General features: G+C 34.8%; 1 protein-coding gene across 1 annotated transcript in view; it reads right to left on the bottom strand.

Moving 5' to 3' along the window:
- The window catches only part of UACA (uveal autoantigen with coiled-coil domains and ankyrin repeats), a 95079-nt gene that overhangs the window by 20773 nt on the left and 56707 nt on the right, over positions 1-17599 (bottom strand). The window contains 8 exon segments of the mRNA XM_028506743.2: positions 5516-5614; positions 6133-6165; positions 7276-7383; positions 8466-8534; positions 12016-12053; positions 15141-15322; positions 17311-17417; positions 17519-17589. Coding sequence (XP_028362544.1) covers positions 5516-5614; positions 6133-6165; positions 7276-7383; positions 8466-8534; positions 12016-12053; positions 15141-15322; positions 17311-17417; positions 17519-17589 — 707 coding nt within the window.

The following is a 17599-nucleotide window of genomic DNA, read 5'->3' as shown; positions in this document are numbered from 1 at the left end:
GTAACATAGGACAGCTGAACTGATACAAAAGCAAGACCCATATATATGCTGTCTATAAGAAACCCACTCCAAATCAAAAGACACACACAGAATGAAAGTAAAGGATAGAAAAAGATATTTCATGCAAATAGAAACAAAGAAAGTGGGCGTCACAATACTTATATCAGACAAAATAGACTTTAAACAAAGGCAATAGTAAGAGACAAAGAAGGACATTACATAAACAATAAAGGAATCAATCCAATGAGAATAAACTCTTGTAAACATTCATGCATACAACAAAGGAACACCTAAATGTGTAAAGCAAATCTTCATGAACATAAAGGGAGAGATTGACAGTAGTACAGTTATAGTAGGGGACTTTCATACCCCATTGACATCAATGCATAGTTCTTCCCGACAAAAAATATCAACAAGAAAACAGCAGCCTTAAATGACACATTAGAACAGATGGATTTAATTAATATTTTTGGAGCATTTCATTCCCTTGCAGCAGAGTACACATTCTTTTCAAGTGCACATAGAACATTTTTCAGGATAAACCAGAAACTAGACCACAATACAAGTCTCAATAAATTAAGAAGAATAAAATCAAATCAAGCATCTTCTCTGACCACAATGGTATGAAGCTAGAAATCAATTAAAAGAAAAAACTGAAAACACACAAACACATGGAGACTAAATAACATGTTACTGAATAATGAATGGGTCAACAATGAAATCAAAGAAGTCAAAAAATACTTTGAAAAACAAATGAAAACGAACACACAACACAAAATCTATGGGACACAGTGAAAGCATTGCAATGCAGGTCTACCTCAAGAAATAAGAAAAATGTCAGATAAACAATTTACTCTTACATCTAAAGAAACTAGGAAAAGAACAACAAACAAATCCAAAGGGAGTAGAAGCAAGAAAATAATAAAGATCAAAGTGGAAATAAAATAGAGTCTAAAAAAACACAAGATATTAATGAAACCAGGAACTGGTTTTTGAAAAGATAGACAAGACTGATAAACCTTTAGTAAGACTCACCAAGAAAAAAGGATGGAGAACCCAAATAAATAAAATCAGAAATAAGAACAAGTTACAACGGATACCACAGAAATATAAAGGATTATAAGAAGATACTATGAATAATCATATGCCCACAAACTGGACAATCTGGAAGAAATGGATAAATTCTAAGAAACATACAATCTTTCAAGATTGAATCAAGAAGAAACAGAAAATCTGAACAGACTAATTACAACAAACACAATCAAAGCAGTAATCAAAAAACTCCCAACAAGCAAAAGTCCTGGACTGAATGTAAACTTCACAGATGAGTTTACCAAACATAAAAAAAAAAAGGAACTCACACCTACCCTTCTTAAACTATTAAAAAACTTCAAGAGAAAGAAAAGCTCCCGAGCTCATTTTATGAGGCCAATATTATCCTGATTCCAAAACAAAACAAAGACATTATAAAAAATCATTATAAGCCAACATCCCTTATGAACATTCATGCAAAAATCCTCAATATATTAGCAAACTGAAACCAGCAATACATTAAAAAGATCATACACCACGATCAAGTGAGATTTATTTGTGGAATGCACAGATGATTCAATTAACTGAAAATCAATTGTGATATACCACATTAACAAAATAAAGAATGGAAATCATGATTATCAATAGATGCAGAAAAAGAATTTGACAAAATCTAGCATGTATTTATGACAAAAGCGCTCAACAAAGTGGGATAAGAGGGAACATACCTCAACATAAGACCATATATGACAAACACACAGTTAACATCATACTCAATGGGGAAAAGCTAAAAATATTTTCCTTAAGATCAGGAACAAGAGATGTCCACTTTCACCACTTTTATTCAACATAGTATTGAAAGTCCTCACCACAGCAATCAGACAAGAAAAAGAAATAAAAGACAGCCAATTGGGAAAAAAGAAGTAAAACTGTCATTATTTGCACATGACATTATACTATATAGAGAGAACCCTAAAGATTCCACCAGAAAACTACTAAAACTCATAAATTATTTAGTAAAGTAGCAAGATACAAAATAAATATTTAGAAGTTGACTGCACTTTTATTCACCAATAATGATCAGAAAGAAAAAATAAAAAACAATCCCATTTATGGTTGAATCAAAAAAAAACCTAGGAGTAAAGTTAACCAAAGATGTAAAATACATGTACTTGAACAGTTACAAGCCACTGAAGAAAGAAACTGAATTAAATACAAGTAAATGGACATATATACCATGTTCATGATAGGAAGAATTAACATCATTAAAATGGACTATTCAAAGCAATCTGTAGATTTAACACAATTCCTATCAAAATACCAATGGCATTTTTCACAGAACTAGGACAACTCAAAATTTTATATGAAAGCAGAGAAGATCCTAAATAGCCACAGAACCTTGAAAAACACCTGGCTGGCGTAGCTCAGTGGATTGAGCACAGGCTGCGAACCAAAGTGTCGCAGGTTCGATTCCCAGTCCGGGTACATGCCTGGGTTGCAGGCCACGGCCCCCAGCAACTGCACATTGATGTTTCTCTCTCTCTCTCTCTCTCCCTCCCTTCCCTCTCTAAAAATAAATAAATAAAATCTTAAAAAAAAGAATAACAAAGTAAAAGGTGTCATGCAACCTAATATCAAACTACACTACAAGACCACAGTAATCAAAACAGCACGGTACTGGCATAAAAAGGGACACATAGATCAACAGAACAGAATAGAGAGCCCAGAAATAAACCCACATGCACATGGTCAATTAATATATGACAAAAAAGACAAGAACACACAATGGGTAAAGACAGTCTATTCAATAAGTGGTGTTCAGAATATTGGACAGATACATGCCAAAAAAAGAAAAAAACAAAAAAAGAAACTAGACTATCTTCATACACCACACTCAAGAATAAACTCAAATGGATTAAAGACTTAAATGCAAGACTCAAAACCATAAAACTCCTAGAAGAAAACATAGGTAATAAACTCTCTGACATTTCTCTTAGCAGTATTTTTTTCTGATATCTTCCTAGGCAAGGGAACCAAAAAATAATAATAGTAAAGAAACGGAACTACATTACACTAAAAAGGTTTTACCCAGCGAAGGAAACTATCAATAAAATAAAAAGACAACCAACTGAATGGAAGAAATATTTGCCAATGATACATCAGGTAAGGGGTTAATATCGAAAATTGATAAAGAATTCATACAACTCAGCCCTGGCTGGCATAGTTCAGTGGACTGAGCACAGGCTGTGAACCAAAGTGTCGCAGGTTCGATTCCCAGTCAGGGTACATGCCTGGGTTGCAGGCCACGACCCCCAGCAACCGCACATTGATGTTTCTCTCTCTCTTTCTATCTCCCTCCCTTCCCTCTCTAAAAATAAATAAATAAATAAATAAATAAATAAATAAATAAATCTTTAAAAAAAAGAATTCATACAACTCAACACCAAAAGCACACACAATCCAATTAAAAAATGGGCAGAGGACCTGAATAGACATTTCTCCAAAGAGGACACACAGATGGCCAATAGACATATAAAAAGGAGAGCAACATCAGTAGAGAAATGCACAAACTAAAACTATGAGATACTACTTTATGACTGTCAGAATGCTTATCATCAATAATTCAACAAACAAGTGTTGGCAAGGATACAAAGAAAAGGGAATCTTCATGCACTGTTGGTGAGAATGAAGACTGGTACAGCCACTATGGAAAACAGTATGCAGAAATTAAAAACAGAACTATTTTATGACCCAGTGACTCCACTTCTGAGTATATGTCCAAAGATACCCCAAACACTAATTTGAAAAGATATATGCACCCCTATGTTTATTGTGTGTTATTTACAATAGCCACAATATGGAAGCAACCAATCAGTAGATGAGTGGATCAAGAAGATGTAGTACATACGTACAATGGAATATAACTAATAATGTAACAAAGAATAAAATTTCACCATCTGTAACAATGTGGATGGAACTAGAGGGTATTGTGCTAAGTGAACTAAGTCAGAGAAAGACAAATACCAAATCATTTCACTTATCTGTGGAATCTAAAGAGCAAAATAAAAGAACATGACATAGAAATAGTTACAGATACAGAGAACAAACTGATTGTTCCAGAGAGGAAGGAGGTTGGGACGCTGAGGGGAAAGACGAAGAGATATGAACAAACTGGTAGTAACAAAACAGTCATGGGGATGTAAAGCACAGCATAGGGAATATAGTCAGTAATACTGTAATAACCGTGTATGGTGCCAGGTGAGTACTTAAATTATCATAGGGACCACTTTGTAAATTATATAATTGTCTAACAACTATGCTGTATACCTGAAACTGATATAAAGTAATACTGAAAGTCAACTGTAATTGAAAATCAAAATTTAAAAAATTACTTTTGTTATGTACTTCAGAGGAACTGTATTTTTCAGACCATAAGACACACCTAGGTTTTAGAGGAGGAAAATAGGAAAAAAATTTTTGAAGCAAAAAATGTGGTAAAACATTTAATAACATAAATAATATTTCACCAATGTAAATATAAACACAACTCAACAGCAACATTTACAACCATTATTCATCCCAAATGGAGGGGGGGGGTATGTCTTATAGTCTGAATAATACGGTATATTCCCCAACAAGGATAAAGACTGACACTGAATAATCCACCCTCTTCAGCGATCCCCAGTGATGAATGACATTTATAAAACACATATTATGTCCTTGCACAATGAATCTATGCAGTTAAAAGTCAGGAGAGTGGTCACCCTTGGCGCGGAGAGCATGAGTACTGACAGGAGACAAGTGTGAGGAGCCTTTGGATACTGATAGTGCTGTTTCTTGACTGGGTATGTTCAATTTGTGAAAATTTTTCAACTAATACTCTTGAGCATGTGTACTTTTTAATATTTCAATACAATTTTTTAAGAAAAGCATGGCCTTGGAGAAACTAGAAGTTAATTGATCCAAACAAAGATGAGTATATGATCTGAGCCTTCTTAACACCCTATTCTTCATCACCCTATTCTTCACCCTATTCTTCATCAAACAATGTGTTCTACTTAATCTAGATAGGTATGAAATTTCTCCTGAGACAATCCTGGAAATACCACTATTCATTGATATAATGCCTTGTTATTACTGCCATCATAATCATTGCAAATTTACAGGTAAAAAACCTTTTTAAATGGTAAGAATGGACAATGAGGAAGGTTGGGAATGAGAAACTGAAACTAAACTAAATGTCAGTTACATGCTAGTCAATATCAATTATCTCCTTTATCCTTTACAACAACTTGGGGGAAAGGCACAATAACTCCGATTTTGCAAAAGGTAACAAGCTCAGAAATTTTAAATAAAAAACTGCCCAAGGTCAATGTATTTAAACTAAAGAAAAGAAGGATAACACAAATTGACGTCTGACTCCAAGCCCTTTAACACTACCCATTATGAGTTATATGATATAATTTATGTAAGCTTTCTATACCTCAAAATATTTATATCTATTTTTCAGAGCCTCAATAGTTCTCAAACTTTCTTCATGTTGCTTTTCTTTAGCCGCCAAAAGGGACTTCAGCTTTTCTTTCTGAAGTAGAAAGGAATAAATACAGAACAAAATCACACTGTGCTTCAAATTGAGTTTAAAATGTTTTAGGAAACAGGAGTTAGAATTACTTTGAGGGCTGCAGTTAACAAAATCTCTAGCATAGTGGATTTTTAACTATTAGCAGAGTTAAAAATTTCTTTAAATATACTAATAAAATATATAATATACACAAACAACATTATGAAAAACTCAAAATTTCTGTTTGTCTTAAATATTTTCAGATATTTTATTTAAAATGTTTAGAATTTTACATCTTTTCATGAAAAACATCACAGAAACTGAGATATTCAGAGGTGATAACAACAAAATATCAACAGTAATCCATGCCACTATATTCAAAATGCTCTTTTACAGTCACATGTAAGCTTTTTTTCCCATTGAGCGATAACCAGAAATAGAATCCTGGTCTCCATCTCAATGCAAGATTTAAACCTCTACTGAAATATCATCAATTTGCATAACATTTCACAGCTTTAAAGTAGAACTTATCATCCTACCTCACTTTCCAGATCATCAGCAACCATTACTTCCTAAATTGAAAAAAAGAAAAAATACATGCATTTTCATTCTTGGAAGTTCATTTTAAAAGGCTTAAGCATGGCAAATATCCTTTAAAAAGACCAGCAAGTATCTTTAAGAGTGGGAACCAGAATGCCCCACTCTTAATGTCCACCCGATTCTGCTGAGTTGTCATTCATTCTTCTCACTCTCCAGGTTCAGAAGCACCTTTGATTCTTCTGGAAACCCATCAATTATCACCCCCTACCTGCTCTTCCTCCTCACATTTCTGTCTGCCCCTTCCTCCTAATCCCACAGTCCCAACTATAATTAAGTCCTTTGTTACTGCTACATACCAACATTATTTTCTGTTCTTGTGAGGGGGTGATCCCCCCCTAAAGAGAATTTATTTATAAAAAATTGTGTATTTATTCTTACATGTTTAAACTTCCATCACCTTCAAAGTACTCTTCATTTTATGCAATACACCTATCAAGACTTTTTTCCATTGCTCAAAACAGGTTTTGAACTCATCAATTTTGATGCCTTTTTAGTGCTTCTGCTGTTTTTTTGTTTAATCTCTTCCATATCAGCAAAACGTTTCCCTTTAAGGACTTTTTTCATCCGGGGAAACAACAACAAAAAAAATTGCTTGGGCAATCAGGTGAACAGGGAGGATGGGGCATGGGGGTCATGCTGTTTTTGGTCAAAAACTGCTGAACACTCAGTGAAGTGTGGGCAGGTACTTGTAAATCACCCATCATGAAATAGGAAAATTTGTAGAAAGAGTCTTCAAAAAAATTGACTCAAGTTAAACACAGCCTATCACAACAACACCAGCTGGCACACTGGTACAGATGGGTTCCTAGAATGCTCACCTAGTGGGAGAAGCCTGTACTACAAGGGGCCCGCCCTCCGAAGATAATTCTGCTTTTATTGGGTTCCCCTTCATATATCAAACATTAAAAGCTTCATGTAAAGGTCTCAGTGAGACAGAACTTCCCTCAGAGCAATGACCAAATTTTAGCTTTTTAAGCACATAGTATCTGACTTGATTTGACAGGTGATTATTAACAATTTATTATTAATGGTAATTACTGATAGCAAAATAGTTTGGATTTTTTAATATGCAGATTATTTACCTCATTTAGCTGTAGTTGTAAACCATTGACTTTATCCAATAATATTCTCTGTTCTTGCTGAATTTTTCTCAACCTGTCTTTCAAATCTCCATTTTCAAGCTCCAATTCCTTAAACAGTAAAGATAACAGGTGCTAGGTAGACCAACCTTAAAAGACCAATTCTTATAAAAGAAATTTTTTAAAAGTTTGCAATCATATAATGATATATATGTATATAAAAGAGCTTTAACTATAAAGATATAATAATTTCAATGACATTCACATGATATAAATCCATAGATTGGAAATAAAAGAAAATTATAGTCTTATGATATCAGTGAATACAAGTACATACAAGACAGCAAACCATCATGATTCTAATAAAAAGTAAAAGGATCATCTATCTAGAAATGGAAAATAGCAGAAGAATATGCCATTTTAACTTAACACCTCTCAAATTTACAAGACTATTCTAATTCTTTTGTTAAACTAATCACCACTTCAGTGCTATGAAAATAAAAACATTTAAGTCTCCAATTTAAGGCTATATATTTCAGTTTCTTAATACTACATAGTAAACTATAAAACTCAAATAAAATACTTTTGCTTTAGCATATGGAAAACAGCTATTCAATTTATATTTTAATGGTATTTCAGTCATAAGATAAACTATTTAATTATGGGATCTTCTTCTAATATAACCCACATAACAATTACTTTTTGAACCCTTTCACAAATATAAAAGGTAAAAAGTGCTGTGTGTTTAACAAAATTATTTTTCTGAATTGAAATAAAACTACTCTCAGAAAAAGTTCAGATTTTATTTTACTTACATTAACAAGCATCATTTTATCATTATAATTAATTATGTACAATGAATAGCAATTTATTATTTATGGCCCAAAGGGATACTTTTAAATGAACAAAAAGTCATGTAAAGTTGTTAAATTATTTGCTTCCTAATATGCACTAAAACAACACTTTGTGTAAGATAATACTGACCCAAATATGCATACTGAAAGTAAATTCTTTCCAAAGGGACTGGATAAGAAAACGGAGGCACAAAACGCAACGAGCCACCTTTGCTTCCCCTGCTCATTTCCCCCACAGTTTTGCTCCCTCTCTTTTCCCTCTACCCCACTACCAAAAAACAAAAACAAAAACAAAAAACATTGGAATTCTTTGCAAAAAAGATGATAATATTTTTTTACCTGAATGCTTTGATGTTCCCTCTGATTTGACTTCATATTTATATCATCTAGCATGTGTGTCAAATTTCGCTTTGGTAAAACAAAAGAGAACACAGGTTAGCAAGTATGAGAATACAGAAATATACATTGTCCTCAACAGGCAATAAACCCAATTAGTGATTTTTCAGTTTATCCAACATTAACTTTTGGTGTACATAACACAAGGTAGCAGTGTTTGTTTCCATTTAAAACTCCAAATGGAAATCATATTTAAGGATATTGATTTTAAATAATCAAGTATAACTTATTTTAAAATGCTAAAAAGAAACGCAACTTAAAATACTTATTGTTAAGGATTTGTTTTAACCAAAGTAACCAAATTCTGAAAGACAGAATTTGTACTAGACAGAAAACTAAAGTTGTGCCATAAGGCATCATCAACCATTCCCAAAGGAAGAATTTAGTCTTTAAAACAAGGAGGAGGAGAGATACATGTTGAAAGAAAAATATGGAAATTATTTCTTTCTTTGAGCACTGATGAAATAAAATACCAAGGGGTTGCGGTAAGGGACAGACAATCCTCTGACCAGAGCTATATAAAGGATCTCTCAAGACTTGGTTGGGTATGTGTTGTCTAGTACACTTACTGCTTTGGAACCTTATTCCAGCTTAGAGATCTGCTTTAATAAAAACAGAATTATTAAACAAGAGAGCAAACAACCTTTTTTCACCCAGACTGACCTTTAAATCTACACAATAATTTAGAAAGCTATTTCTTTCTTCCTATTTGAGAGCAAAAAAAAAAAAAAGAAAGAAAAAGCAGCTAATGTTTTAATTCTCCAAGATAATAATTTTTATGTTTTGTATTATTTGTCAAGTTTCATTTAACCAAGTGTTTAACGAGTTTGAATTTAGAATTCAAGGGGCAAGTTCCCATTAAGAAGATATTCTGTATCTACAATATGGCCCAAACTATATTTCTAGCCTCTCTCCTTCTACCAAAGGACTGTTCTTAATTGAAATCTGACCAGTTTCATACTACTTTCACACCTCCTCCTTTTTTTCAGAGGGTCCCTCATAATCTGGCACTGGGTTACCAGTCCCATCACTTCTCCTGCCCCATGAAGTGCATCTCTCTCCTGCCACTGTAGCCTTGTTAAACATGCTCCCTCACAGGAGCGTGCACTTCCCTTTCCTCTCTCATAAGGCATCTCCCACAGATCCCCGTGGCTTCCTTCTCACTTCCTTCAGATGTCTGCTCCAATGTCACACCCTGGGAGAGGCCTTTGCTGACCACACAATCTAAAACAACTTCTTGTCCCCTCCCTCTTTATTTCCTAATCCTGTTCACTGTTCTTCAAAGATTCTGCTATACTCTTAATTAAGTATTCATCTACCTGCTGAACATCTCTCTCACTAGGTTGGGAGTTAGTTCCATCACTTCAATGACTCAGAAACTTTGAACACTAAGATCTCCCCAGTAGCTAGAACAGTAATTGGCATATAATAGGTGCTCTACAGATATCTGTGAAGCAAACTGAGTAAGCTTTATTTTTTAAACTATACTGTAGTCTTCTTAACAGGAATTATATGTCCTTTAGTACTGGAAAATATCCTAGTTACAGAATATATTTTAATGTTTTTAATAAATAATGGAAATAAGTGAGTTTTACAGTTTCTAGCAGAATATTCACTCCGTGTATTCTTTTAAATAACACTAAGCAGAATACCATGCCCATACTGATATTCAATAATAGTTCTTTAAATATCTATATGTTTTAGAAATTATTTTTCTCTGACTCCTGTGAGATGGCTGGTATAGACACAATAGTGTCCGTTTTATTTCACTCCAACCCCCACTTAAATTATCTGAGGAACAAGAGAGGAGGCTCAAACAGTTGCTCCAGATGGAAAAGCAAAATGACAGCAGATATGATCCACGCATAAATGTATTACTTAATTCTGACAGATTAAAATGGAAAATATGCTTTAATATAGCTTTCAAGTTCAGGTGAGAGGTGGAGAAATGATGCAGAATGATGATCAGAATTGCTCAGAAAGTACCTGATTACTTTCTCTTCAGGGTTTGGAAGTGCTCAGATTCCTTTTGCTAGAGAAAAGCTGAAAGCCTGGAAGGAAACAGCCACAGAAGAGGAAAGCTGCCTACACTAGCTTGTGGCAAGATGGACAGAGTGCCGTAAACCAACCCCTGTAACTTGAAGAGATTGGGGAATATAAGACATTTACTGAGACTAGATCACAAAATCTGGGTTAAATGGTGACTTGATAATAAAATTAGTGCAAGGCATAAACTATTTCATGTATTTTTCCACTATTTCCACTATTTCATGTGGTTTTTTTTTGTAAAGAAAACTCCTCATTAAATTAAACACACAGAAAAAAAAGGGAATCAAAACATTAACAGTGGTATTGAAATCACAATACATAATCAATTTTGAGTTCTGTTTTCTTCATTTCTTATTGTGTAGGAATATTTTCCCATAACAGTAAATATTTGATCTGTTATTAAGGAAGAATAGGAGAACCAGTCCATGACTTGCCAGGCCAAAATTCATTATTCAAGAATCTCAACAAGGTGCAATATCTCATACTGGAAAGGGCTGGATGTTCAAGGTTGGCAATCAGGAGGCTATTTCTCATTGGATACATTCACTGCAGTAAAAATCCATTGGCTTAGGCTGAGCAACAGCATTTAGATAAAGCCTCCAGATCTTAATACCTAGGTTCTACATGGGCACAATTAGCTGAGCAGAGAGAGGAGCATTCATTTAAACTCAGTTATGTATAATCATTAACCACATTTATTAAGTACTTTACTTAAACTGAATAATACGAAGGTCTGTCCAGAAAAAGGTCCAGCCATTGTTAATATAATGAGAATGGTTTGTACGACATGGATGTAACCTGGCAGCCAAGGAGAGTGGACTGGGATGCACATGTGTGAACAATGACAACTTCACTGTACTAGTCAGTGGAGGCAGTAGACACCACTGAGTGAGCATGTGTACTGTGTGGTCATCCCATTCAAAATGACTGAGCAAGTAGAGCAATGAATCTGCATCAAATTTTATGTTAAAATTGAACATTCCTCCATGGAAACTATTAGGATGATTCAGAAGGTCATAGCTATGGGTAACTGATGACTGGCAGCTTCATCATGACAACACATCTGCTCATACACCACGTCTTGTTCAGAGATTTTTAGCAAAACATCAAATCATCCAGGTGACTCAGTCCCCCGACAGCCCAAGTTTGGCACCCTGTGACTTCTGGCTTTTCCCAAAACTAAAATCACCTTTGAAAGGGAAGAGATTTCAGACCAGCAATAAGATTCAGGAAAATACAACAGGACAGCTGATGGCAATTGGGAGAACAGTATGAGATCCCAAGCTGCCTACTTTGAAGGGGGCTGTGGCATCATTGTCCTATGTTCAATGTTTCTTGTATCGTGTATGTTCTTCAATAAATGTCTACTTTTCAAATTACATGGCTGGATACCTTCTGGGCAGACCTTAAACATATAATTTTTCAAATTAAAATTAATATCTACCTGTTGTAATGATGGTCCTTTCTTCCAAAGTTCTCTCCCTGAAGATTTAAAGAGATGAGGAAGAATAGTGAAACAGCTGGTTAACTTGAGTAGCTATGAATTTCCTAACTACACAATTGAGTCAATATAAAAAAATAAATTTTAAAGTTGCCTCTCAAGCTTACTACTTTAAAGTTAAAATAACAGTAAAATATCATTTTTGCATTTCTAATTGGCAATATTTTTTTGCTATGACAATATCCAGGTAGATAATATTCAATGGTAAGGAGAAGACAAGTGAAAATTCAATATTTAAAACACTCCTAAATTGAAAGGTAACTTATCAATAATATACAGGATCTGGAAGAAGTAATGCCTGCTTCAGTATGGTTGGTAAGGTAATAATATGGGCATAATAATTTACAGTTTTAATTTGAACATTTCACCTAAAATGTCACATGGTATGCTTGAATGTGATATTGTTATGTTACAAAAGTACATCCTTGTGATTTTATAATAAAAGATCTTGTAATAAAAGGGGCACTATTTATGCCAGACCCTGTATGTTGAAAGCTTAAGGAAATATGCATACCCTGAAACTCCATGATTCCACTTCTAAGAACTAATCCTAAGGGTATAATAAAAATATGCTGAAATAGTTATGTACAAGGACAGTCACTAAATTGCTATTTATATTAGTAAAAACTATAAACAAATTGACACCTATAGAAAATTGCTTAATTAAACTTAAATAGTTGGAATTTTAAGCATCAATAAAAATCATATCATAGAAAAAAATATTTATTTATAATGGAAAGGCCTACAAAATATATTACACAAAAAGTAATCTACAGCCCATTCCCAGTAACCTAGATTTCATACATAGGGAGAAGACTGGAAGGATATTTCTCAAAATGTTAACAGAGGCTCATCAGTAGTCAGATGACTGACAAATTTTATTTGTTGTACTTTTCTATATTTTCCAATTTCTCTTTAAAAAACATAGAAAAATACTTGGCACATGTACTCAATAAATATTGGTTGAATATTATACATGCAGGTTTGAACAATGATTCTTTAAAACCATAAATATAAAAGTTAAGAGTTTCACCTCTGCCATCAAAAAATACACTACTAAAATGCTTGATTTGACTCCTTCTACTCAGTTCTTAAATTACTCCATAGTACAGTAGGGTTTAGTGATAAATTAGACAATATATGCTACACTCACATCCTCAAAACAAGTGGCAATGGGAGTTCCGGCCAAGATGGAGGCTTCGCTTCCTCGCACAACCAAAAGGAGGACAACAACCAATCTAAAATCAATAAACAACCAGAAGCGCCAGAAAATCAAACTGCATAGAACTCTGACAACCATGGAATTAAAGAAAAAATCAACCAGACCAATCAGACTGGTAAGACGGACCATGCAGGAAAACGGTGGCGAGGCAGCTGAGGGGTGGGGCTGACTTCCAAGCTCTGGGGGCCGCTCAGGGAGACACTGACTTAAGGGGAAAACTGAGACTTAGAGCTGACTGTGGGCTAAAGCTGGGTTGCCACAATGGGAGATACTTCTGGTCTAACACGAGAGTCTATTGGAAGTGAGCTAGAGACGAACAAGCAAGCTGCACTGTTCCCTCTCTGGCCCCTCCCACACAGGCAGCACAGCAAGGAGGGTTGCCCTGCCTGGGTGAATAATTAAGGCTCCACCCCTTACAACTTATCAGCTGTGCCAAGACAAAGAAATATGGCCCAAAGAAAAGAATAGAGCAAAACCTCAGAACTAACAGATGAGGAGATTGCCAACCTATCTGATGGAGAATTTAAAGCCCTGGTAATCAAAATGTTCACAGATCTGATTCAGCTTGGTCAAAAAATGAAAAGAACAAATGGAAGATACCCAATATGAATAAAAGCAAAATACGCAGGAAGCCAACAGTGACAAGACGGAAACAAGGATTCAAAGCAATGATTTGGAACAAAAGGAAGAAATAAACATCCAACTGGATGTTCAGAATGAAGAAACAAGAATCCGAAAAACTGAAGAAAGGCTGAGGATTCTCTGGGACAACCTGAAACATTTCAATATCCGAATTATAGGGTTGCCAGAAGGAGAAAAACAACAGAAAGAAATTGAAAACTTATTTGAACAAATAATGAAGGAAAACTTCCCAATATGGTGAAGGAAATAGACTTCCAGGAAGTCCAGGAAGCCCAGAGAATCCCAAAGAAGTTGGACCCAAAGAGGAACACACCAAGGCATATCATCATTAAGTTACCCAAGATGAAAGGCAAAGAGAAAATCTTAAAAGCTGCAAGAGAAAAGGAGACAATTACTTACAAAGGAGTTCCCATAAGACTGTCAGCTGATTTCTCAAAAGAAACCTTATAGGCAAGAAGGGGCTGGAAAGGAGTATTTGAAGTCATGAAAGGCAAAAGGACCTACACCCAAGATTGCTCTATCCAGCAAAGCTTTCCTTTAGAATGGAAGGGCAGATAAAGTGCTTCTCAGATAAGGTCAAGTTAAAGGAGTTCATCATCACCAAGCCATTATTATATGAAATGTTAAAGGAACTTATCTAAGAAAAAGAAGATAAAAATATGAACAATAAAATGACAACAAACTCACAACTATTAACAAATGAACCTAAAAGAAAAGAAAAACAATGAAAACAAAAACTAAGCAAACAGCCAGGACAGGAACAGAATCAGAGAAATGGACATCACACAGAGGGAGTTCAGTGGGGAGGGCAAAGAGGGGAATAGGGGGGAAAAGGTACAGGGAAGAAGAAGCATTAGATGGGGAAAGATAAAAATGGTATAGGAAACAGAGGACTCAAAGAACTTATATGTACAACCCATGGACATGAACTAAGGAGGAAGAATGCTGGAGGGTTGGAGGGCAGGGCGGAGGGGGGATAAAGGGGAAAAATTAGGAAAACTGTAATAGCATAATCAATAACAAATACTTAAAAAAAACAGGTGACAATTTAAATACACAAATCCATGGCATAAAGGAAGATAAACCAACACTGTCCATCAATAAAAAGTATTTTGCTTTTTAAAAACTTAGTCCTACCATCTAAATCTTTAAAAACTGTTCCTTATTAACCTAGACTTCTCTAGTTACAGAAAACTTCTGGTACCTCTGTTGGTATTTTCCGATGCAGTCTTCAATAAAGCTAGAATGTCCAGGTTGTCACCAATTCTTGCATAGTAAGAACTATCATGTCCAAGAGCATCCAGCAAGCTTACATCAGCACCATTTTTAATTAGGACTTCTACAGCATCTTTGCAACCATACTCACAACCTAGCATGAGAGCAGTTCTAAAAGGGAAGACAGAAGAATAAAAGACCTTGAGAAATATCCAAGAAAACACTTCAGAAATCTTCCACAGCCCCCATTTTTAAAGAACAAATATTACTTTAAAAAGTCAGACTGATTACAGATTCAAATTTTACTCTAAGTTTTAATCTCGTATTTTAACATCAAAACATTTATAAAAACATTTGCTTTGTTTCTTAGTTTGCAGAGCTAAAATCTTTTATCACTTTATATACATTATTTACTTCTAATACCAAACTAACTCCCTTTATTCAGGTCCTACTATGTCCGACAAGCAAATGGCCAGAAATCTTCCACAACTGACACTGTCACCCGGCCTGTTCAAAACCTACAAATCCGAACTACCCAAGCCCCTTCGTGAGCTGAATCACAGCATGCAAACCTCCCCAATGAGTCCCTTCCACTCTAAACAAAACAAGAATTAAATTCCTGTTTATATCAACAAGTAGTAATAATGCAGCAAAACAATGAAATCATTATGAAAATTTAGAAGGATCCTGGTGATCATTTTGCCCAATTCTCTATTTTTATTGCTGAGGAAACTAATACCTCATGAAATAAAGTGGCTTATCCTGTATCTAACTCTGTCTTCAAATGTGTACGTTAGATTTTATAAGGAAACTGATTCCTGATTTACTCTGCTATGTATGTTCTATTTTTCTTTTATACTCTGCAATAGTTACTGGCATATAATTTTATATAAAACAAGAATTAACAAAGTTTTTAATATTGGGGGAAATGCTATATATAGGTAGAACAGGGAACAAAAAGAAATGAATACAGTATTAGAACCTAAGATTTTATTTTTAAAACCATCTGCTATCTACTCTATATAATACACATTGCACTACCTCACTGATTTTTTTGTTTAATTCCAGTGGGAAAAAAACATGCTTGAAAAAAATATAAGATCAGTTTTCAAAAATGAGGCATGATACATGGCTCGACCAGCTCACTGCCCTCTGATACTGATATTTATTTTTAAATCAAATGCATCAGTAATGCTTGGAACCAGATTATATCTGCAAAAACAAAGTAATACAAAAAGCCACTTTCTTAATACATCAATGATTTAACTGCTTAAGAATTTCTTCCTTTGAAATGCCTGAACAATAAAAGCAATTAGAGCCATAAAAATCTAACATCTAAAGACTATTATACTTCCTGCTTCCAATGAATTACAAAAAATAGGATACATTTAAAAAAATAAAGAAATCAACTTCACTCATAATCATCTATAAAACTCTAGAAATTTGTTATAAATTACTGCAATGCTTCAACTACTGGAGGGGCTATATTTCAGATACTTTGTTGTCAGATTCCTTCTGACTATAAATACTAGAATTATAATATAGCAAGTGCCATGATACACTAGACCTAGGAAAAGGGAAAGGGAAAATCACAGATAGAAATTATAAGTGCAACCAATTTATAATTGGCATGAAGTAGAAAAGCAAAAATAAATGAACAGAAACCTGGGACGGGGAATGAACCCAGTTTCAGAGCAGGAGGCAGCATGGTGCCTGGGCAGGGTGAGGAGAGGAAACACCTTGAGAAAATCTGGACTGAAACCTGTGAGTCGCCAGGACAGCCAAGGACCAAAGGACTCACTAACGAAGAAGTGGACTGCAGGTGTAATTTTTTATTCTTCTTCCTTATACCTTATTTGAGCCCATTTCATTAAACATTTTCTTATAGCTTAAAAATAACTGGGACTCTCTTTCTTTAATTCTTCAACTCCAACACAGGCCCTAATCATTGTGTGTATTCTGCATTTACCCGCCACTTTCCCCTGTGTGCCTCTCTCCATCCTTCTTCAGCCAGCTCTGAGGAAAAATAGGAAGTGCTAATTCCAAGGAAGGGGAGAACCAAAGGGGATGGAAAGACCAAGTCACAGCAGCAGTTTCAGAACCACTGTGCATCCAGCTGGTGTGGGGAGCTGTGATTAAAAAAAAAAAAAAACATTTACCTGTTTTGTTTGTCCCTGGAATTAATATCCGCTCCTCTATCTATCAGCAGTTGACATATCGCTGGCCTACACATCTGAGTGGCCAGAACAAGTGGTGTCCGCCCATCCTAAGCAATGAGAAAAATAAAGCAGCATAAGACAACAAATCTCCCAAAACAAAAAGTCTGAACACATGAGTTGAAATGAGAATAAACGTAAGTTGACTTACTACATCTTTGGCATTCACTGAGGCCCCATGATCACAAAGCAGCTGTATGCTAGAAGGACAGTCTGCCATAGCTTTGGGGAC

This window comes from Phyllostomus discolor, chromosome 1, assembly GCF_004126475.2.
Source record: "Phyllostomus discolor isolate MPI-MPIP mPhyDis1 chromosome 1, mPhyDis1.pri.v3, whole genome shotgun sequence".
NCBI classification, from domain to species: domain Eukaryota; kingdom Metazoa; phylum Chordata; class Mammalia; order Chiroptera; family Phyllostomidae; genus Phyllostomus; species Phyllostomus discolor.
The sequence above is the reverse complement of the archived record's forward strand: the minus strand, read 5'-3'. Positions and strand labels throughout refer to the sequence as shown.